Consider the following 24447-nt stretch of genomic DNA (forward strand, 5'->3'; position numbering starts at 1 on the left):
GAGAATTTTGTTAATTAAAAGCATTGTTAACTGCGCATAATATTAAGACTTTTCATACTGCAGATGGAGGAGCTTTTGGAAATGATCAAGCTAAATAGTGGAATTCTCAGACTACAAACTTATTAAAGTGAGGACACACTTAACATTTTTTTAAGGGACAGTGAGGGTAAGGAAGTGGAATTAAGTGTTTATGCAACACTTCAGTTCAGTCGCTCAGTCGTGTCTGACTCTTTGTGACCCCATGAATTGCAGCACGCCTGGCCTCCCTGTCCATCACTTACTATGTGCTAAACCCTGGGCTTGGTATTTGTGGGTCCAGTCAGCAGTCCTTACATTAACCCTGCTCTTGGGCCTAAGCAGGCATGTATGAAGAGCCCTTGCATGAAAGGGTCAAAATACCTGAGCATCAGCTAATGTTGTCCATGTGCTCCCAACCTAGGTAACTGTGTGCATTCCCCATTCCTGTCACCCAGGTCCTCTGGGCCTGGGCACTGATGTGTGCTCATTCCGAGTGGGGTTCTGAGACTAAAACCCCTACTTGATGACCTGGCAGCCAGAGTCCTTAGGTGCAAGCCCATTGACTCAAGAGGTCCTAATGGTATCTGCCTAGTTTCTCTAAAGCTGGGTTCCTTCCCTCTGTCCCTTGACCTGGGGCTGGATCTCTCCTCTGTTTTCCTTGCCAGCATTCCTTCTTTAGCCTCCAATTCTGATCTGTTCTTTTGACAGGTCAGAGGCTGCCCTGCCATGTAGAATATTAGACTCTTCCATCTGTAGAACAGATTCTCCCTCTGAACTTTAAAAGCCCACTCCAAACTTAAGATGAGTGGGCTGATCTCTTCAGCTAGATCTGTGACCTGTTTCTTTTTAGCCTGTATGACCTCCAAAATCTGTCTCTTTCTCCACTGATTCCTGTCACTCTGATCCTTCTTGACTCTGACCCTCTATTTCCCATGAACCTTGCTAAGCTACAACAGTCCGTCCTGTCTCTTTGCAGTCATAAGTACCCTTAAAGGATTAACTGAAGTATAAACGGGGTACATTTAGCATAAACAGATGCTGCTTTACCAGCACCTTTCAGTTTATGCCACTGTATATCCCTTGGTGCATTCACTAGCCCAGAGTCTGGGCTTCAGGCCTGCAGACTGAAAACCTGTCAAAAAGAACAGAAAGAACACTTACCCATTTGGAGATATGGTCTGTGAAGGGAAATCAGCATGGGTAACTTAAATAATAGGATGATGTGTGGTGAATGCTGACTCTGCCCTGACCAAGGGGTGGTAGGTAGTTTTAATTGATTTTAATCGATCTGTGACAAATTGATGGCACTTTCAAGCAGATACTAAGATTCATTCACACAGTTGTTCAGTCGCTCAGTCATGTCCGACTCTTTGCGACCCCATGGACTGCAGCACACCAGGCTTCCCTGTCGTTCACTATCTCCCGGAGTTTGCTCAGATTCATGTCCATTGAGTTGGTAATGCCATCCAACCATCTCATCCTCTGGTGCCCCCTTCTCCACCTGCCCTCAATCTTTCCCAGCATCAGGGTCTTTTCTAATGAGTCAGCTCTTCGCATCAGGTGGCCAAAGTATTGGAACTTGAGCTTCAGCATCAGTCCTTCCAGTGGTTTGATCTCCTTGCTGTCCAAGGGGTTCTCCAGAGTCTTCTCTAGCACAATTAGAAAGCATCAATTCTTCAGTACTCAGCCATGTTTATGGTCCAACTCTCACATCCATATATGACTACTGGAAGAACCACAGCTTTGTCTATACAAACCTTGTCAGCAAAGTGATGTCTCTGCTTTTTAATATGCTAAGTTTGTCATAGCTTTTCTTCCAAGGAGCCAGTGTCTTTTAATTTCATGGCTGCAGTCACTGTCTGCAGTGATTTTGGCATGGAGGGTACCTTCTCCACTAGACAAGTTTCTATGTTACCTATTCCTCTTCTATTAAAATACAGTTGATTACTGAACATTATGAAGGTTAGTGGGGGCTGAGCCCCAGGGAGTCAAATCCATGTATAACTTTATAATCAGCTCTCTATATCTGTAGTTCCACATCTGTAGATTCAGCCAACCATACATTAGGTAGTGCTGTAGCCCCTATGTATATATTGAAGAAAACCCACGTGTTTCCAAGTGGACTCATGCAGTTCCAACCCATGTTGTTCAAGGGTCAACTGTATTCTTTCTCTGGGTGTATTCTTATGATAAACTAGATATAACCCAGTGAGGTTACGGAATTCTTAAGTTACCTGAAGGCAGGGATATTTGTTTTGTTCACTGCTATATGTCCAGCTCCTAGAAGAGCGAGCGAATACTCAGATCCTGTTATTCTGACAAGTTATTGGGGTTTTTTAAGGTGACTTTTTACACTTGCATTTTTATCCACTGCATATAGATTTTATAAGTTTAATACTCATTTAAGGGCCCCTCCCTGTTTTTTCATGAATCTTTGACAGATATCTAACTTTTGTACAAAGAATCCATAATGGAATAAAAAAGAAAGTAAGGATTGTATAGCAAGATCATTCTGAAGTCATTCTTAGAAGCTGAGTCTCAACTGCATGTTCTCTTTGTCCTTACCTGTTTGGGCACTGGCAAATGGAATACTGATGTGATTAACACAGCAGGTAGTAAAAAGTAGATTTTTTATCAAGTGAAGTATAAAAAGGACAATGACATATTGTGGTTAAAAGTGCAACCCTCCAAACACTTGAGGTGGTCAGAGTTTTAGCATCATTCATATGTTAAAGGATTTTTTTTTTCTTTGAAGCGTTAATGGAACAAATAAGAACAGCTTTAAAAAATTATTTTAAAGGGGTGTGGGGAAAGACTGAGGGGACCAATGTAATAGCTATTAAAACCTAGGCCCTGAGTAATTATAACAATGTGAAACAGGTACAGGAGTAACAGACCAATGGAATAGAGAACCTAGAATTTTAGATATGATTACACATAGCATCTCAAACTAGTGAGGAAAAGATGAATGGTGCTGGAATAACTGGGTAATCACCTGGGGGAAAAATAGGTTGGATACTTAATTTGCACTTTATACCAGGAATATACATATTCCTTTATACACTCCAAGGAATCAAAATTTAGATCTAAAAAAATAAAACTATGAATGTTCTAGAAGAACACACAGATGAACTACTGCTGTGAACAAGGCATTCTTAACTATCAAAGTCCAGAAGTCACTAAAAAAATCAATAAATTAGACTGCATAAAAATTAAAAAAAAAATCCATGACAAAACTACCATAAGCAAAGTCAGAAGACAGACAACAAATTGGGGGGAAAAAAGTGTACAGCTTATTATAGACAGAGGATTAACAGGGGTGTACACGCTCAGTAGTGTTCAACTCTTTGCGACCCCATGGACTGTAGCCCACCAGACTCCTCTGTCTATGAGATTTCCCAGGAAAGAATACTGAAATGGGTTGCCATTTCCTTCCGGGGGATCTTCCTAACCCAGGGATTAAACTCACATCTCCTTGCATTGGCAAGTGGATTCTTTACCACTGAGCCACTTGGGAAGCCCCCAGAGGATTTATATCCCTGACAAATAAAACACTTTTAGAAATCGATAAGATCAATAGTGCAGTAGAAAAATGGGAAAAAGATACAAACACAAAAGGAAATTATACAGATAAACAATAAACCTTAAACAAATGAAAGGTAGTAAGCCTTACCTGTGATAAGGAAAAAACTAAAACACACTGATATATAATTTTGCATCTTATCAGGATAGCAAAAATCCAACATTTTAATAATTCTCATGTTGGTCAGGTTGTGGGCAAGCAGGCATTGTTTTAAATTGTATACAAGTGTCATCTGGTAACCATCTCCTGTGGAGGGCATATACTAATATTTTTCACAATTACAAATGCACATGGTCTTTGACCTAAAAATTCCATCTGCAAGAATTTAGACTATAAGTACATATTTACATATGTGTAAAATGACATATAGAATGTCTGGAAACAATCCAAATGCCCATTAATAGAAGACTGGCTAACTAAACAATTGTACATTCAAATGTGAAGTGTGAAGTGTGAATGTCGCTCAGTCATGTCCAACTCCTTGCGACCCTATGGACCATATAGTCCATGGAATTCTCCAGGCCAGAATGCTGGAGTGGGTAGCCTCTTCCTTCTCCAGGGGATCTTCCCAACCCAGGGGTCAAACCCAGGTCTCCCGCATTGCAGACAGATTCTTTACCAGCTGAGCCACAAGGGAAGCCCAAGAATACTGGAGTGGGTAGCCCATCCCTTCTCCAGCAGATCTTCCTGACCCAGGAATCAAACCAGGGTCTCCTGCATTGCAGGCGGATTCTTTACCAACTGAGCTATGAGGGAAGCCCTGTACATTCATATAATGGAATAATAAGCAGTTACCTTAAAAAAAGAAGAGTGATTAAGTTATCCATTGATATGGGAAGAGTGCCAAGAAAAACTAAGTGAAAAAAAGCAAACAGTATGTATATACCACCACTCTTTGGGTAAAGTGAGGGATAAAATGAGACTTTCCATTTGTATTTGTTTGTATATGCCTTAAAAATGTATAGATGGAAATATAAGAAACCAAGAACAGAGGTTATTTGTGGTAAGGCGGGGGAAGGATGTGCAGTATGGAAAGTCAGGCCAAAGACAGAAAGAAGACATTCCACTGTATAGATAGCTTTTTATATTTTTTGGTTTTTGAACTATGTGAATGTATTAGTTATTTAAAAAATTAAATAAAATATATTTAAAAACCTTTATGAGATTCAGTAAAAGTCAAAAGATACTAAAAGCTCCCCAAGTTTTAGTTGATTGGTAATAAGCCAGTTTCTAAAATAACACAAATATACCACATTCTGAGCAGTTTCAAGTTCTAGTCCCACAACCTAGAATATGACTGTGGACAAATTACTTAGCCTCTCTTCTCCTCAGTTTTCTGATTTAAAAATAGAGAAGTTAATTGTACCTACCTGCTAGGGCTCCTGAGAAGATAAATAACCCATGCAAAGCCCTTCTACAGTGGCTGCCAATGCTTGCAATTATGATTTTAAAAAGGAAACAACCACAGACTACTTCTTTTCTCTCTTCTCTACCAATTATAACCAAATTTTCATCTCATAAAAGGAAACATTTAAAAGGGGTTTAAAAAAAAAAAAACAGGATAGGAAGATTGCAGAAACATTTACTTTAATTCACATTTTCTGTAATCTTGTGGGTACAACAGCAAATCATTTGGAATTCTGTTCAAAATCAAAGCTGCACCTGTAGATGTTACTTCAAATAGAATACACATCAACCTGGTATGTGTCTGTGTTGTTTTTGTTTTACCAAATAATTTCCATGATACCATACACCCAGTCTGTGTATTTTGGTGAATAGCTATGGTTTCTGCAGGTACTTCAGTTTGCAAAACTACTGGGAGGCTTACTGTGAACTGTTCCCAAATTTCCAGGTGAAGGCAATGCTGATGGAGATCAAAATAGCTGTCCTTGCTTATATACAGTGGCACCTAGGTAAAGTTGGAGAATATGGCACAGTGTTTCACAGACATACAGAGATTACAAGTGTTGAACAACTCACAACGTTAAAGTGTCAAAATAAAACATTTGACTTATCAAATTTCAAAGCTGTAAAAAACCATTTTAATATTCTGTCTGATCCTCCTTGTAGTCTAAGAATCAACACAAGAGAAACATTTAAGTTTATCAGTTTTAATACAGAGAATTTCTAATTTACACAGATGTCACTTAAGGGGAAAAAAAAAAAAAAACTCACGCGACTAAAGGAAGGAATATGTTCCTTCTCTTCATTTTCATTACTTTATCAGCTGGTACAATCATTTCTGTCAAGTTATATTATCAAGTGCTGGATTTTTAAATTAGGTGATGAGATAAAGACAAAATGCCAAGAGGTATTGCCAGCCAAGCATTGTCACAATGCAGAAGGTACTCTAATATCACTTCACGATAAAAAGTAGGAGTTGGGTGAGTATATCACAGGGATCATAAAACATCACCAGGCTCACAAAACAGAGATTTCTATCACATTCATTTAAGAAATACACACATACACAAAAATGTAGGTTCCCCCCCACAATCTCGTTTATGGTAAAGTTAATCGAATAGATTTCAGCTTAAGACTACTTCATTTGTTTATTTTCTTGATAGTGAAAGATCTGTTAAAACCTTTAAAAGAATTTTTTACCCTAACTAGACTTTTTAATTCCTAGAACTCACTCTAAGACACAATTTTAACTAAGCTTGAAACAAATCACAGTAAAGAAAACAAATGGAAATGACCAAAGATTTTTTCCAGGAAATAGAACTTAAACAACAGCTTTTATCTTTAACTGGGAGAATGGTGAAGTAACACTACCAAAAAGATTTTTAAACTTATAGTAATAATAGACAAAGTGCAAAACATTCACATTTTCTTAGACTTTGAAAAACACTAAGAATAATTCTTATTAATTTACCAGCAAGATTACCTAGATATTCAACTTTTTAGACAAATTTACCTTAAGGTCCCCCTTTCCCACCAGACAGTACTTGTATCCCTAAAAATGAAAAGAAAAAGTGGAGGAGGCTCCAACCAAATCAGTCTGTTTTATTCAACAAAAATATACCACCACCACCATCAACAACATGAAAACTCCAGGTCTACAAGGGTTAGAAATTGGGTAAGAAAATAACTAGTGAGCTCTTACTCCCCGCCAACCATATCCCTCCAAGGGATAGCTACATATTTTTAAAGGGGGGATAAACCAACTAAGTACAATGAACCAACTAAGTACAAATATGCCACTAAACCATCAATGAAGACATTTCAGACTTTGGCAGGATAAGATGTGGATTTAAGAGCACTTATTTACTTCATAAAAGACTGATACCCGCATTACTTCTACACAGTTGCAACCTTCCAAATTAATCACATTATATATACACTAACACCTTTAACAATAATCAATATTTTAAATATTAAAGATATTTAAACCCAAGGCTTAGAAAATGACAGTTTAGGACTTATAAAGTCATCTGTTGGTACAAATTGCAAGTTCATTTATATACAAAGAACTAAAAAAGAAAAGGTAGGGAAAAAGGAAGCTTACAGAAGTATGAACTAACTATTTAAATACCAAAGAAAATCAAGTTGAGAGAGGATTGCATAGACTATAGTCAAAAATAAAATCCTTTAAAAATGCTTACTTTAAAATAGTAAGTTTTGTGTATATAATGTTTCCAACTGGTGTTATAAATCCATATAATCCCATTCAAATTTTATCAGTATGGAAACTGTTAAGTATTTATGCCATTTTTGTTTTCTTAACAAAAATTTCTAAAGTTGGAGTAGGGGCAAAGAGACACAAAACCAACAGAAACTGTTTTCTAGGTTCTCAGTAAAGAATCCTCTTGAGCCAGCCCACTGCAGGCACAGGAAATCTGGATGGGTAGCACAGGGGACAGTATTTATTCACCTTTGCTGAAGGTATTTATTCACCTTTAGACCAAAACAGAACAGCAACAACAACAGCAAGTAAAAAATCTTAAAACAAACTGAAGTTGAAGTCTTGGGGATTCTTAAGTAACTACTGTAATTATACACTGAAAGGGTCATTCGTCACGCAGACACTTCCACATGATAGACGGTGACACACCGAGCTAGGCAAGGCCAAATACATTTAAAAATCATTGACAAAGTTTTGTTGCTGATACTGGCCCTAAGCATCATTTGCTCTCTAGCTCTCCTTTTCCATAACAGACTGTTAACGGTGTTACTCGGATGGAGACATAGACATTTTTAAGTTTGACTACTGGAAATAACAGAATAAACACAAAGCCAATTCTTTGTGAATATTCTGCTGTTCAGAATATATTCAACAGATGGTAACACATGGAATTAAACACAGAATTAGTATAACTTACATGTTTTAAAAGTATATACTTCATTTATAAATATCTCTAGTTGATAATCTATTAAGAAGCATAAATATTCAAGTGAACATTTGAATTTTCTCTTTAAGAGCTCAGAATTCTTGAAGTCTGATTAGTCTCCTTTTGCTGAAATGTCCAAGACTAAAAAGGCTTCACACAGTCACTTTATGTCTTTAATTAGACATATAAAAGCCTCTATTACCTACTGTGTTGTAATAAAACTTTGAAATTCTGTAACTCTCTTATACTTGTAGAAAGCCTACAAGAGAAAAAAAAAGCATATTAATACAGCTAATATGATGTGTACATATTTCATATTATTGATGCTGTCATATGGACTATAATTTGAAAGCAAATTGAAAATAAAATAATGTTTCACTGAACAATGAAGCTTCCATTTTTTAAAGCATATGCTATAATTATTAAAGGCTAGCAAAACAGAGCTGTAGTTTGTTACTTTTGATTTAGAAGGGGCAAAGTTACTTCCTATTAGCAACAAATTCTAGATCAATGATGGGAACAGCGATATGATAATTCATTACAATAAAGAATCTCAAATCATTTATATTTGGCCTTAAAAATTCATTTTGCACTCTCCTCTGTAAATGTCCAATTCTTTCTTATTGCTCCCCAAACATGGATTTGTTTCAACACAAACACTGATCTGTTTTAACACAAAGGTGCAGATTCTATTTATCTGTCTACTGTTGAATCCCTGTGCCCTCCAGCCACCTGTATTTATTTGTTGCTGTTAGTCACTTATTCGTGTCCAACTTTTTGATCCTGTAGACTGTAGCCCACCAGGCTCCTCTGTCCATGGAATTTCCCAGGCAAAGAATACTGGAGTGGGTTGCCATTTCCTTCTCCAGGGACCCATGTTTATAGTGTTCAATAAATAATTACTGGCTGACTGAATGAATGAATAAAATACTTCTGAGCCCAAACTCAGAAGTAAAACTCTGAAATGGGAATCATTAAAAAAGAAATTCTATAAGCTCAATTATCCTTATGTACAATTCAGGTTTATACAATAAAAATCGAACATTTTTCTTTCTGTAACTTAAGATGATATAGAATACAGTACTGAGCCTTTATTTTTTTTTTTTTCCAGTGCCTTTAAGTACATAATAGTAACTTTTTTTATATTGAGAGCTTAAGGTATGGTAGGCAATGTTCTGAGCCCATCACACACGTAATCTCATTAATTGTAAACAAAACAAAACAAAAAACTCTACAAAGTAGATAAAATTAATCCTGATTTTGTATTTTAAGAACACTGTGCATGCTAAGTTGCTTCCATTGTGTCGGACTCTTTGCAACCCTATGGACCACCAGGCTCTTCTGTCCAAGGCATTCTCCAGACAAGAACACTGGAGTGAGTTGCCATGCCCTCCCTTCAGGGGATCTTCCCGACCCAGGGCTCAAACCCATATCTCTTAGGTCTCCTGCATTGGCAGGCAGGTTCTTTACCACTATTGCTACCTGGGACGCCCATTTAGGAACACTGAGGCTTAAATAAATCAAGTAATTTTCTCAGGGTCATTCAGGTAGTGGGTAGGATTCTAACCAGCTCATCAGATCCCAGGACCATACGGCCTCTCAAAAAAAATCTATGTTCTCTATGGTCTCAAAAATATTTTCTTTATACTCTTACAAGCTGTAGATGAACAGAAAATGAATTCTTACTCAAATCCTCAGAATATTAGAGAAGTGAAAATGTTTATTAGGAGAAAATATGATTATTAAGCAAAATAAATGTGTAAAATCATTTTCTGTACCTCAAAGTACCCATTAAAAAAAAAAAACTATCAAAATACATATGAAGATACAGTAGAGACCAAGGCCCTTAACTAAAGAAAAGAGAGCTCAGTAAAGAGCAGCAGTTGAAAAAAGTATGCTCAAAGTCTGATTTAGATACAAAAATGGGGAGTATCAGAAAACTCAAGGTTTTATACAAGCTAACATTTTACCAGGAGAGTACAGACTCAGCAGCACGGTGTGGGACCTGAGTCTCTGTGAAGATGCATCCAAGAGCTCACACGTTATGACACAGGAGAGAGTGCCCACACTCCCTGTTACTATTCTCAGACAGACACAGCATGGCTGCATCCATCTACTGCTTCACTGGTACTTTGAGAGGGACACTAAAATATGCTGTAAGACTCAACAGGTCATTAATCCCCTATCTATTTGTACCCAGGAAAATAAACCATTTGATAGAAATGCTGAAACTATCAAAAATTGGCTGCTAGTGTAGGAAAGACATTTGCCGAGTATTCAAAATAAAGAAAGCACATTTCCCAGCATTCTGTGGCCAGAACCAAAAACAGCGCTCACTGTATGTCTCTGCCCACTAGCATTATGGACAAAGCAGTGCTGCGCTGGGTGCCCTAGCTGAGGTAGAACTGTATTATATAGGTTGTTAGACCAAGAAAACTCCCAGTTCACTTAAGAATGAGTGCACAAACTCCCCAAAGTATAACACAATAATTGTGTGGTTAGTGCAGCCAAAATCATTTACTATATAAATGAACTGGTAATCAGGTGGAAGATACAATGAACAGATCTGATTAACAATTATTAAGAGTAACTGTAATATTTTTAAAGGAAAAAAATAAGAAATGTATAGAATACATATGAAGGAAACAATAAAACTTGATGAAGAGAAAAAAGAATGGCCAAATTTTGGTATGTCCATGTAACAGAATATTGGCCTATATTAAAAACAATGTTTATATATTTGAAAATTGCTAAAAGAGTAAATCTCAGAAGTTCTTATCATAAGAAAATATTCTGTAATTATGTATGGTGATGGATGTTAAGTAGGCTTATTGTGGTGATCATTTTGCAACATATACCAATACCGAATCATTATGTTACACACCTGAAACTAATGTAATGCTGTATATATCAAGTACACACTAAGGAAAAAAATAATGCTTATGAAAAAATAATATTGGGAAATGATCACAACGTAATGCCAAGTAAAGAAGGATAAGAATGGATACAAAATGTGTAAGTAGTGAGAAAATACACATTAAAAATACAATAAATGTTGAAATAGTTCTAAGTGTTAGGCATATGGATGATTTTTACATTTATTTACTAAATTATACTTTCACATGGTTTTCTAAATTTTCTATAATGACCATGAATTACTTTAATAATTAAGGGGAGAGAAAGATGAATATTTTAAAAGAGCTTTAAAAAGCAGATGGCTGTTATTTGTTTTCCCTGGGAGGATAAGGGTGATTAAATTAGGCTGTTCCTTATTTGTGTAACCATCCCACCCTGAGTATCATAATCCTTAAGAAAAGAAAGGTTTCTCACATCTAGACTAGTCATAAAAAAATGAGACAGATTTGTAAGTGCTGAACATATTAGAGCACTAAACTCCCGGTGATGTCTGTAAATTACCATCACTACCACCCCTACTGCCATGGACTTGAGAGAGCATCTTGTAATTTTAAAAGTGTCACATGGAACCTCATTTTATCTTCATGTTAACTTCTTGGGAAAGATTTTTACTTATCTTCATGGTACAGAGATAGGAAATAAACTGGAAGAAAGGAATGATGTACCTGAGCTCATGCTGCCAGTAAATGGCAGGGCCAGGATTCCAGAATGCTAATATCTGACTGAGTCCAGTACTCTCTAGAGAGCAATAAAAGGTAAAATAGCCTCTGTGGAAAATTCTGAAAGAGATAGGAATACCAGACCACCTGACCTGCCTCCTGAGAAACCTGTATGCAGGTCAAGAAGCAACAGTTAGAACTGGACATGGAACAACAGGCTGGTTCCAAATCGAGAAAGGAGTACGTCAAGGCTGTATATTGTCACCCTGCTTATTTAACTTATATGCAGAGTACATCATGAGAAATGCCAGGCTGGATGAAGCACAGGCTGGAATCAAGATTGCAGGGAGAAATATCAATAACCTCAGACACTCAGATGACACCACCCTTATGGCAGAAAGTGAAAAAGAACTAAAAAGCCTCTTGATGAAAGAGAAAGAGGAGAGTGAAAAAGCTGGCCTAAAACTCAACATTCAGAAAACGAAGATCATGGCATCCAGTCCCATCACTTCATGGTAAGTAGATGGGGAAACAATGGAAACAGTGACAGACTTTATTTTGCGGGGCTCCAAAATCACTGCAGATGATGACTGCAGCCATGAAATAAAAGATGCTTGCTCCTTGGAAGAAAAGCTATGACCAACCTAGACAGCATATCAAAAAGCAGAGACATTACTTTCCCGACAAAGGTCCTTCTAGTCACAAAGCTATGGCTTTTCCAGTAGTCATGTATGGATGTGAGAGTTGAACTATAAAGAAAGCTGAATGCCAAAGAATTGATGCTTTTGAATTGTGGTGTTGGAGAAGACTCTTGAGAGTCCCTTGGACAGCAAGGAGTTCAAACCAGTCAATCCTAAAGGAGATCAATCCTGAATATTCATTGGAAGGACTGATACTGAAGCTGAAGCTCCAATATTTTGGCCACCTGATGTGAAGAACTGACTCATTGGAAAAGACCCTGATGCTGGGAAAGATTGAAGGCGGGAGAAGGGGATGACAGAGGATGAGATGGTTGGCTGGCATCACCGACTCAATGAACATGAGTCTGAGTAAGCTCTGGGAGTTGGTGATGGACAGGTAAGCCTGGCTGCTGCAGTCCATGGGGTCCAAAGAGTCAGACACGACTGAGCAACTGAACTGAACTGAGCTAGAGAACTGAAGCTGGAAGGGCTGCATTTGTGAATATTCCTTATGAGACTGAGAGAAATTCTGAGGAAGTTGATAATCTGGTTCTTTCTCAATTTAATTTTATTTAGATTTAAATATATTTAAAGAAGCAGATTCACAGCTACAGAGAACTAGTGGTGACCAGTGGTAGAGAGGAAAGGGAAAGGGACAATATACGAGTAACAAGTTAAAGGTACAAACTATTATATATAAAATAAACTACAAGGATACACTGTACAACACAGCCAACATTTTATAATAACTATAAATGGAGTTGTTGTTGTGTGTTGTTGTTTAGTCACTAAATCATGTCTGTCTCTTGCAACCCACGGACTGTAGCCCGTCGGGCTACTCTGTCCATGGAATTTTCCAGGCAAGAATACTGGAGTGGATTGCCATTTCCTTCTCCAGGGAATCTCCCTGATCCAGGCATCCAATGCAGGTTTCCTGCATTGCAGGAGGATTCTTTACCATCTGAGCCACCAGGGAAGCCCATGAGAAGAGTTCTCACCTTCCAAAAGCATTTAAAAGAGCAACTATTTCCTGTCGAGTGAGTTGGAAGCCTTTAGATGGGCTGTTCTCTGGAAGCTTTTGGATTTCTTTTTCAGAGAATAATATCTTCAGGGCAGTTCCTAAACCCTGAGTCTAAAGAAAATAGTGATAAACTTGCAGTTAAATTCACATAATAATTGCTATAAAAGTTTAAAGAAACATTCAGTCATTGTGATGAGAAGGTAGGAAATTCAAATGAACTGAACTTTTCACCAAAATATTCAACTATGCAAAATATAGTTTCTACTTCTCACAGATTATGCATATGATAAATTTATTGAAGCTGTTAAGGAAACCTGAAAAGTTTAACCCTTTTGGATACACATCATACTATTCCAAATTACTAAAATGCCATTTTTTTAACCAAGAAAATATCACATTAGGATTAAAAGTGTTCAATATGTAACCTTGAAAGCATTCTTTCTAGCCCCTAGCAATTCAAAACTTAGAAATCATTGTAAGTTCTTAGTGATATCTACACTTAATTTCTCAATTATTAGCACTAGAGAAAAAGAAAAATCTGATTTCAGTGTAGTCACCATTAAAAAACATTCCATCTCCTGACTTTCTATGACTTACTATCATCTTTGTAAAAAGATGATAGAAAATATCACACAAGCCTTTTTACATTGAAATATATAGGGAAATGGGCCTGCTGTGCAGACTTTCCTATTGTGTGACTAGGGGACCTCATTCTTCTGATCACTGATGCCAAGTCAGTGATTAAAATTTGATAATTAAGTTTTTTATATGATTACATTTTACCTTCTAAATAGGTATGTAAAATACCAATACAATCTATTTATAATCACCCAACTTCAGACATGAAATCTGATATTGTACCAACAGAAACAGATATAATAAAACCAAAATCATTAACCTAGAATAACAGAAAAAACAACCTTACACACATACATATAACACACTAATTTTTTTCATAAATGAAATAGCAAAACCACACTTTGGATCTCTAATCCAATGAACAATGAGGACATTTTAACAAAAACTTTCAACTTCTCAGTGCAGAAATTTTAGGTTAGTAATAGTTTCAGAACAGAAAACAACACACAAACCTGTAACTTCCCCCATAATCTGCATTTGTCACATCCCACGCAGTCCATTATACGGGAGATATTCTTGAAATGTAACCGGAATTCCTCCTAATGTGCAGAAAATATTTTCATTCTAATTAGACATTAAAAATTAAACTGCATTTATCTGAATTCTAAAAACATTTTTAAGCTTATTAATGAATGAGTTGTGTTTTTCAACAATGATGAAAATCATCTGGATTTGTACAGCATAGCATGCATATGAAATAGCTAATATTAATAGCATTTTATAAAATTCACTCCACATATTAATTCAACCAATTTTTTAATGAGAGGCTACTCCATGCAAAGCACCAACATGTTTACTGTGGGGGACACAAGAGTAAATCATGCATGGTTTTTACTTTGAAGGAGCTTAACTGCTGCTTCCATTTGATATCTGCATACAACCAGTGGCAAATACATCTACATTATGTTTTATTTATTTTGGATGCACTACTTTGTGTAAGTGTAAATCAGAAAGCTAGTCCTGGAGCAATGATCAATTCCCATGTCTCTCCTTAGGACTACCCCATATTTGTACACGTGCTCTGTCAGCATGGATGACCACAGCGTGTGGTCTCGCAGTCCCCCACGTTCGCTAAGGCTGCTTCTCCAGGGACGCTCACTTACTGGATCCTTGAATGGTGCTGTATTAGTTCCCCACACAATTAGGTAACTCTTCTGCCTGTGATCTGTGCACGGGTTTCTGTAACACTAAGGTCAGCCTCAGCTTCTCTGGGAACAACACTAACTAAGAGAAAGTTTCCTCATCCTTTTCATTGGGCAAATGTAGAAAATAAACATCATTTTATTGTACTGAGGTAAATGTTTCATTGCAAAGAGCTGGAGTGAGACACGTGAAAACTCTGGCCCATCAAAAGCCCAGCCCTGCTGCCCAAAGTGTTGGGAGGAATCTGTAGCTTGGCCAAAAGAAAGACAACAGAAACATTCCAAAAACTCCTTTGTGCTCCATTCTCATAGAATTCACATGCTTTGGAGCAGATGGAAAAATGGATTTAAATTCTCCTTTATATACCTTTGAAAAGTAGCAAACCAAATTTCCAGCATTTTACACTTTAAAGCTAGTTGTGAAACTTTAGTCTGGTCTCAATCTTACCTTCCTCATCTATAAAAAAAGATACATAATTATAGTTGTCTTGATCACAAATATAAAATTTATATAAACATTTATAAAGTAGGAAGCATTAAAAAAATGGATTAACATTATGTTAAATACCATAATACTAATATACCTCTAAAACAACCATAAATCAAAACAACCTTCCAAAACTAAAATACAGTGTGGCTAAACTACTTCATTTCAGAAATACTAAGCAACTCTGACTAATTTATTCATTCTTGTAGCATGTCTACATCTAAAATATGCCGGGGCCAAATATGTTTCAGAATTCATAATTTGTCAGATTCTAGAAATAAAGTACATAACACTGTTTATTATGAAACACCCCACTGGAGTATATGGCAACACCTTATAATCAAATATATGATTGTTTTTGTAGCAAAATGTAATAATAGTCATACAAAGCAGAATTTTTTTAAAAAACACTGTAACTATCTTTACATCAGTTCAGGTTAGACTTCCTTGGTGGCTCAGACGGTATAGTTCAGGTTAGACTTCCCTGGTGGCTCAGACGGTATAGTTCAGGTTAGACTTCCCTGGTGGCTCAGACGGTATAGTTCAGGTTAGACTTCCCTGGTGGCTCAGACGGTAAAGCGTCTGCCTACAATGAGGGAGACCTAGGTTCAATCCCTAGGTCGGGAAGATCTGCAGAAGGAAATGGCAACCCACTCCAGTATTCTTGCCTGGAAAATCCCATGGATGGAGGAACTTGGTAGGTTACAGTCCATAGGGTGGCAAAGAGTTGGACACGACTGAGAGACTTCACTTTCACTTTCTATAACTATCTTTACATCAGTTCAAGTTAGGTTTTGCTAATAAATTAATTTGCACCAAACATAAGAAAAATGTTCCAGTGGTTGGAGCTTTTGGATTTCAGAATTGCATATAAAAAATTATAGAGCTGTAGTAGAAGACTATTTGCCAGTCAATTTCAAATACTTTTATCAAACTGTAAAGGTATAATGTATTCCTTAATTACTATAAGCCAGTGGTCCCCAACCTTTTAGGCGCTAGGCACTGGTTTCAGGGAAGATAATTTTTCCATGAACAGGGAGGGGGGATGGCTTCAGGATGATTCAAACACAGTACATTTATTGTGTACTTTATTTCATCAGTTCCACCTCAGATCATCAAGCATTAGATCCGGGAGACTGGGGCCCTCTGCTGGAAGCAAATGAAAATGAAGTGCTCCTAATGTGAAGTTTAGTAATGTTCCTAAAATATAGTCTCTTTCTGATATCCCAAGTCAACAGATAATTTTTGCCTTATATGTTAGTCCATAAGTACAAAAACATAATCGTTTGAAAAACTTTAATAATTCATAAAATACACTTTTGAAAATATGCTATTACTATCTTCTAAGTGGCTGACAGTGCGTGATTCTTTTAAGATGCATCAAAACAACAAAAAGAAAAGAAAGAAAACTTCCTCTCAAAATAACGTCTTTCAAAAGGACAATTACAAAGGTGTCATTAGAGCTACAACTGAGGACTCACTAAGCAGGGGGGCAAACTAGAGAGAAAAAAGGAATTGAGAGGAGTTTTTTGTATCATTTACAGTAAAATCCAATCAGACCACCCAGATTGAGAACTGGGAAAGGAAGTTTAGGGGAAAAAAATTAAAACACAACCAGTCAGCTGCTCTCCACTCCTCCCACCAATCAAGAACTTTTTACCTTTAATGACTTGGCCCCCTTTTTGTCACCTGCAAACATGGATTTCTCGTCAAAGTGCATGGGAAAGGACCTGATGAAATGAAAATATTATAAGTTACAGATGAAAAATTCAAGTTCTGGTAGAATTTTCTATCCCTACAAATATTTAAAATTCATAATTTACTCATGTGTAAGGTTTGGTAACAAGAGAAGGTGGCAACAGTTTACATATAACTATTTGGTAAAAGAGAGCTGTATAATTTGTAAGACTGTAAGGTTTTGAAGAAATTATATGACAGAAATAACCTAAAAAATTAATAACATTTATGTGAAAAATGTAAATCATTCTGTTAGCATTTCAAAAAATGTAATGCACAATTTACCTTAAGCATTTCTTAACCCAACTTTGCTCCATGCTCATTTTAACAATCAGTAAACTGCAATTTCATAGACCCAGGATATTTTTTTTAAGGTTAAACTGTAGAATGTAAAGCTAATGTTCTCTTAGGTAATCTATCCTTATGCTAACACATATTACCATGAATTTAAATAGCAACTGGAAGAAAACAAAATTGGTAGAAAGAATACTAAAATAACATTAAATTTTGGCACTACATAAAATTTAAAGTTATATTTAAAAATATAGCCTATTCTCTAGTGTGAAAGTTTATGCAATAAAACTTTTCAGTCAACATTTTTAGAAAAAAATTTTAAAACACTGCCATCCAATGAACTGTCCTTCTCAGTTCTAATTCTCCCTTTCCTAACCAGCTTTCAGGAGTCAGTTTTTGTTGTATTTCAAGAACTACGTCATCCAATTACAGAGTGGAGAATTTCAGATCACTGATAATTCAAGTCTTACTTTGTATCTTGAAAGATATTCAGTAGAAGGGTTTTTGTGTCAGCATCTTCTTGCACATTTCCAGTGTAAAGGTCGACAATTGAGCGCTCAAAGTATGGGGCCACTTTTGATAAAGCGCGAAGCTCAATTAAATATAGGAAGTACAGATTCTTTAGCCTTCTTGGGCCTTCTCCCTTGGTCTCCACAGGGTCGAATCGGCGTTTAAATTCTTTCATGTTAGGTCCCCAGCTAGGTTTACCCCAGGTTTCTAAAAAAGAAATATATTATGTATTTTTAATAAACAGGATTTTTTTTCTCTAGAGAATATATTCTTTTCCCCAACAATTTTTATACTAATAGAAAAAATGTGATTACCTTCCAAGAGATAATTTGCACACAGATGTAAATTAATACTAGCATGAAGTCCTGATATAAGCTTATAGAAGACTCGTTTCTCCAGACACAAACCTAGTCAGAAAAATATTGAAAAAGAAATTACATTCATTTAGATAACAGAAATACTGAATCAAGAGGATTAGGTATGCAGGCTTATTTTTAAAGTTAAGATTCAAGGACATTAAAAATAAATCAAGGAACAATATAAAATAATTAGTTTGAGATCCTCTCACTAGCAGATAAAATAAGATTTTGACTTCAGCATGGAGGTAACTGAATATGATAACTTAATGCAGAATAAGATACAAATGTCTGGACTTCTGAAGGTCCAAACACTCGAGCAGATGCACTTAGTTAAGTCCACATGTTACCCAGAAGGCAATAGCACAGATACTTTGTGGTTTAGGCTAAACTAAAACAGACATAGAGTCACTGCTTTGGCTTAACAATAGCTATTTCTCCTTTTCCCTTCCCTACAGATGTCCTATTTGAACCTACTTGATGGTGGAGGAAGAAGAGACTGAAACTGAATTCTCTCCTTTTTCTAGATTATTATTATTTATTTTTGAAGCCAGGCCCTCAGCAGTGAAAGCGGGGAATCCTAACCAATGGACCACCAGGGAATTCCCCTTCTTCTAGATTCTTTACTGTGTCTTATTAATCCTTTGTCCTGAATTTCTCTACTTAACTACATGTTCTGCTTCTCAGGAGCCCAGACCTAGAAGACAGACATCCAGCCAATAGAAAAATGTGTGCTATTTACTATGTGAATAAAACCACATCAAGATGGAGTTTAGGACTGTGATGGAAGTTTATCTTATGTAGCCTTCTTAAGTCCCATAGGCTTTTGCTCAAAACAGAGATCAAGATAATTTCATCATCCTATCCTACCCCTGCCTCCATTTAAAAATATTTTCTCTTATTATAAGAGTAATACATATTGTGAATGTACTTAATGCTATTAAGTAAAATTTGAAATGCCCAAGAAAGTAAATTTATACTGTATTTTCCACAATAAAAAAGGAACAATATTTTTAGAAAATATTCTTTATAGAAAATTTTAAAAATAAAACTGCAAAACTTAAGTCTTTAAGAATACACCAGATCCAGAACAATGAGCTTTTTCCCTTTTCTACCACTCAACAGAATTATGTCTTTTTTTGCCTTTTTTTTTTTTTTCACTTTCCCCATGGGGAAAAATGGGCTCCAACAGTGGAAACTAAGAAATAATCTCATTTATATGCTGAAGGCTTTTTAAGACATTAAGAGTATGTATGTGGCTTACTTTGCATCTTCTTAGGACCTTTTAGGTCTTCAACTTACTTTCCCTTTGTGTTCTACAACAGATGGCTCTGAAGCAAGTAGCTTCTAATAGGAAAAAATAATTATTCTGAGATCTCATTCCCTAATTCAGAATTCTTCCTAGAATATTCTCATCTCATCTCATGGATAGAGTGTGTGTGCATGCTAAGTCGCTTCAGTTGTGTCCAAGTCTTTGCAACCCTATGGACTGTAACCCATGAGGCTCCTCTGTCCATGGGATTCTCCAGCTAAGAATACTGGAGTGGGTTGCCATGCCCTCCTCCAGGGGATCTTCCTGACCTAGGGATCAAACCCACGTCTCCTACGTCTCCTGCAATAGCGTGCAGTTCTTTACCACTAGCGCCACCTGAGAAGCCCCATGGATAAAGGTAGGAATTAAATTCTATTTTGTGGTTTCCTCATAATAAATAAAAAATAAATGCAGCATTTACCTCTTAAAAAAAGCATATGGCCAAGTTTATGGTAACAAGGGATATAAACAATATGAATAACTTTGATAAAACATTAGGTACTAAATTCTCCTGTAGATCAAGTAGCAAAATGATCAGATTTGAGGTTCACTTTTTCTTCCTTTAAACCTAAGCAGTAAAATATCTAAAGATAAGAGAATGGAAAATAAGCTAAGCAAAGCTCATGAAAATTCATATGCCTAAAAATGAGAGAGGCAATTCAAATTTGCAAAGTCCACAAAGCTCCTTACCTAAAACGGGGATGGGTGGTAAGTGGGAAGGAAGGAAGAAAAATCTATACTTCCATAAACTGAAAATTAGGCAACTTCAAGAAAAATCTTAACAATAAAATATGTGCCAAGTGAATGCACCAAGAAGACATACAATACACTTAGCAGGAAAGTGCTGAAGAGCTGACCCCTGCCTGCAGTCTGCTGCCAGGCCAATGCCTAGCAAATCCAACTGCTGACTTTAGAAAGTGGTTCTCCTCTTCTCTTCTGGATTTAATTTCATTCAAATTCATTTTCACCAACCAAACTATAGGACAACAATATATAATTTTTTTCTCACAAAAGGGCTAGATTTACTGCAATACTATTATTTGGCATTTGTACATTGTTTAGTGATTCTCAAAGCAATTTTCACAGGCATCATCTACACTCACAGGTAAGTTGGATGGCTACTGCCACTCTCGTGCCCCAGATCAGCAACCTGAATCTCAGAGAAATTGAGTCAGTTGCCTATAAATGGGAGTGCTCACTGAATCATGTATCAGTGGACTCCCATCAACAGGATACTAGGAGATTCTGGGGTATACAGTATATATCCTAGAATTTGACACTGCCCATAAATTTCATTCTTATCCTCCATTATCAATATGCAGAGTCTTTCCCCACCTCTTTTAAACTAAATACTATTTTTTGTAATTTGCATTTTTAGAATAAAGCTATTTAAACAAAGCTAAGCATCTTTTCCCACGCTGGCCATTTGTCAGTGTAATTCCTAGCAGTATTTGCACATCGAAAATAATTAATTAAAAAAACAGAGAAATCCCATTCATAATATAACATTACTAACAAACATAAGAATCTAGTATATTGGGATCTATATTACTTTATTCTTTAGTTAGTTTAGACTGTATGTTTAAACATGTTTAAAATCTTCTGAATTCAAATTCATCTTCCCTTAATTTCATATACAAAAAAACCCACTTTCTTTCAAAAAGAATGTCTCTACTTAACAAACCAGACTTGCATAATGCTTCCTAGAAAAGTAGTTTGGATGAGTATTACATACAAAATGGAAATAAGACTGGGAACCAGTTATGAAAATGTGATGACCATATCTGCCCTGTGTATTTCCATAACACTGGTTTTTAGCTGACCAATATCCTCAACATTTTCAAATAATTTTATCCTAAACTACAATAACATAAAACCTGTTATTTTCTTTCATACACTGTCAAGATTAGTTGTCTAGGTAATGAATCCTAAAACTTACAAATATATATTAAACAAATCTTTTTGTAAGATGCCAATACATTTAAAATGCAGACATTAGATTACCTTCTAGCCATGTGTAGAATGATTCTCCTAAAAAACAAAGCAAAAACAATAAAAATTATATAAACATATTTACTTAAAGCCTTAAATATCCATAAGGTTGAAGAGAAACAATCTTAAGTTGCCTTTGATGATAACAACCAAAGCACTGTTCAAAACTTCCAGAAAAAAACTGAATTGTAATTAATACAAAAATCAAATTACTAATTATCCTATTTTTCCTGAACCAGTAAACCTACATATACTTCCTTAATTATCTAAAAATACTAAGTTTCAAGGGATAATTAAAAAAAGTTCTCTAGTTTTCAAGATAATTCTTCAGAAAAGTTAATGATCAGAATATGAAGGGGCCTTACTATGTGTACCATGCTAAAAGAACGAATCCTAGCCCACTATTGTTCTGAGTGAAAAGGAAAATGGCAGTCAGTAAGGATGAAAATAGTTAATATACTTTCTAAGTTACCCATCCTTATTTTAATTGTGAAAAGCAAAGCATGAGGATGAAAACTCAACACACAGATGGCTGAGCAAGGAGTACAGGGGATAAATTAAGATGGTGGGGAATTACTTTGTCTCCTGAGTCTTTACCCTTTGCAACAACACAAATACCTTCCTAGAGATTCATTCATTCAACATGCTCTTACTTAGATGATACTTTTACAAAGGATCATTCATTATCTCACACATTTATTCAGAAAGCCCCAACAGTTAATAGCAAAAGTCTAGCTTCCAAGGTCCTCAACAATCTGTCCTCTACTCATCTTTCTAATTTAAACTACCCCATGTGAAGTCTTTCTAACTGCTAACAGGGTCTCCCAAAACATGCCTTGTTTTTTCCTTTTTCAATTCCTTGGTCCATGCTGTCATTCAAGTAGCACATACTATGCAATTCTACTGGCTTAAATCGGTCCATTATTTGTGCACCTCAAATGCCACCTTTCCCAGTAATATTCCAAGTGAGATAGGATCTATTCCACCTCTGAACAAACTACTACACCACTTACTGTCTGTGCTATGTATGTAATAATTCTTTATCATCTCTTATGAATAGTGCTTATCATTCCTACTGTACATATTTTTAGCTCCTAGAGGAAAGATAGTTCCTCTATCTTTATAAAAAGATATGTTTTATACATCTTCCCATCCTGTACAATGTGTACAATGCTCATCATTGGTGCCCCTCTACACAGCTAAGTAAATATTCATTTGAAATAATTATTTTGGCTGTTTTGGGGCATGTTATAACTGATATTCATTTAGAAATCTGGAATAACCTACTGTTGACAAATTATCATTCATCAGATTAAGTGTAATAATGATGACTGAGGTTATAAATTACAAAATCAATAAGAAAATAAAGAAATCACAAGACAAATATCTGATAAAACTATTTTAATTTCCTTCTATTTCTTTAGAACATACTCAAGTAGATCACAATAACCAAAAAATAGGGGAACTTGGAATGTGATCCTGTTTCTATACTAAACATGTAAGTAGAATGGTTGTTACACTGTTTTTAACATAGGGTAACTTTGAATTATATATATTAAAAAAACGTCTCATTTTTTGGGTTGCCATTGATTGCTAGTTATTTTCTGAAAAAAATAGGATAAATACTTTTGAATTAAAAACAGGAAAAAATCAAATTTTGATCATTAAAGACATTTCTTCTACACTTGAAGCAACATAAAATGAGAGTTTTAACTCACCATCATCTTCTCCTGAAAGATAAAATAAATAGATAGGATATCAGAAAATGTCTTTCACAGTTCAGATTCCAATCCTATTTACTTTAATATGTGATTAAAACTTATTGTGTGTTAAACTATTAATCATACCATTAACATTGGTTGGCTTGTAGTTATCCTACAAATAAGACTTCTTAATAAGAATAAAAGCCAAACAGCACAAGATTTTCATATATGTTTTATGCCATAAATAGTATCAGAGAGCAAGTAATCATAAAAACCACTAGTTTCAATAATTAACAAATACACAAAGTTACTCCTTTAATTGTTATGCACACAACTCTTTCTGAACATGTGTTTTCAGACTGGAGCACTTTTCTTTCTTAAATTACTGCTCCTAGCACACACTCACCTGAATAAAAGCCCTTCCCAAACTGTCGTCAATGAAAGCATCCTTGCAGGTGCTGCAGGACTGCCCAGACATGGGGAAGAGGCCAGAAGGCTGGACTATCGGGCTCCAGAGCAGCCCTGCCTTTATTGGCTTTACATGTGGAATTCTACATAAGCTTTCATTTTTGAAAAAAAAGTTCTGTTGCACAAAAACTGTTTAAAAACTAGTTGTAGAAGCCCAGCTGTTATAGCTCAGGAATAGCATGGAAGACACATAGTTAAGAATATTAAACAGCTGTTCATCAACAATTCACAGTTTGAATGAAGAAAGCTCATCAACAGCATTAGCAAGAGCTGCTCCATTACTTCCTAGGGTACCACCATCACCTGGGACCCATTCTCTCCCTTACCCAGTCTTTTGTCTCCCTCTTCTACACTTGTTTTCTCTTTTCTACTCCTCTTTCCTCCCTCTATCTTTTTCTCTGAGCACTTTCCTTCCTCTCCTCATCTCTCCTACAGTTTCAAGTCTTAGTTTATCATAATATGGAAGTGAAGTGTTTCTTAGGATTTGATGCTTTTATTAAATGAACAACTGTACTCTCTGCTTTACAAGTGATCATATGGTCTTCCTTGGTGGCTCAGTGGTAAAAAAATCTGCCTGCCAGTGCAGGAGACATGGGTTT

At 36.0% G+C, this 24447-nt stretch overlaps 1 protein-coding gene across 3 annotated transcripts in view; it reads right to left on the bottom strand.

The window, feature by feature from the left end:
• Window positions 1–5171: 5171 nt before the first annotated feature.
• The window catches only part of ERO1B (endoplasmic reticulum oxidoreductase 1 beta), a 72131-nt gene continuing 52855 nt past the window's right edge, over window positions 5172–24447 (bottom strand). For 2 of the 3 annotated variants that reach the window (XM_025284546.2, XM_006075501.3), the window contains 9 exons: window positions 23396–23407; window positions 21690–21716; window positions 18332–18424; window positions 17978–18224; window positions 17137–17206; window positions 14300–14386; window positions 13186–13319; window positions 8135–8191; window positions 5172–5510 (listed from right to left, as the gene is read on the bottom strand). In XM_025284546.2, the coding sequence (XP_025140331.1) occupies window positions 5495–5510; window positions 8135–8191; window positions 13186–13319; window positions 14300–14386; window positions 17137–17206; window positions 17978–18224; window positions 18332–18424; window positions 21690–21716; window positions 23396–23407 (743 nt within the window). In that variant the 3' untranslated portion in view covers window positions 5172–5494. Of the gene's footprint in view, window positions 5511–8134; window positions 8192–13185; window positions 13320–14299; window positions 14387–15356; window positions 15447–17136; window positions 17207–17977; window positions 18225–18331; window positions 18425–21689; window positions 21717–23395; window positions 23408–24447 lie in introns of those variants that run through there. The other variant, XR_006550719.1, reaches the window with a different exon arrangement.

The sequence above is a fragment of the Bubalus bubalis genome, chromosome 4 (genome assembly GCF_019923935.1).
Source record: "Bubalus bubalis isolate 160015118507 breed Murrah chromosome 4, NDDB_SH_1, whole genome shotgun sequence".
Classification (NCBI taxonomy): Eukaryota; Metazoa; Chordata; class Mammalia; order Artiodactyla; family Bovidae; genus Bubalus; species Bubalus bubalis.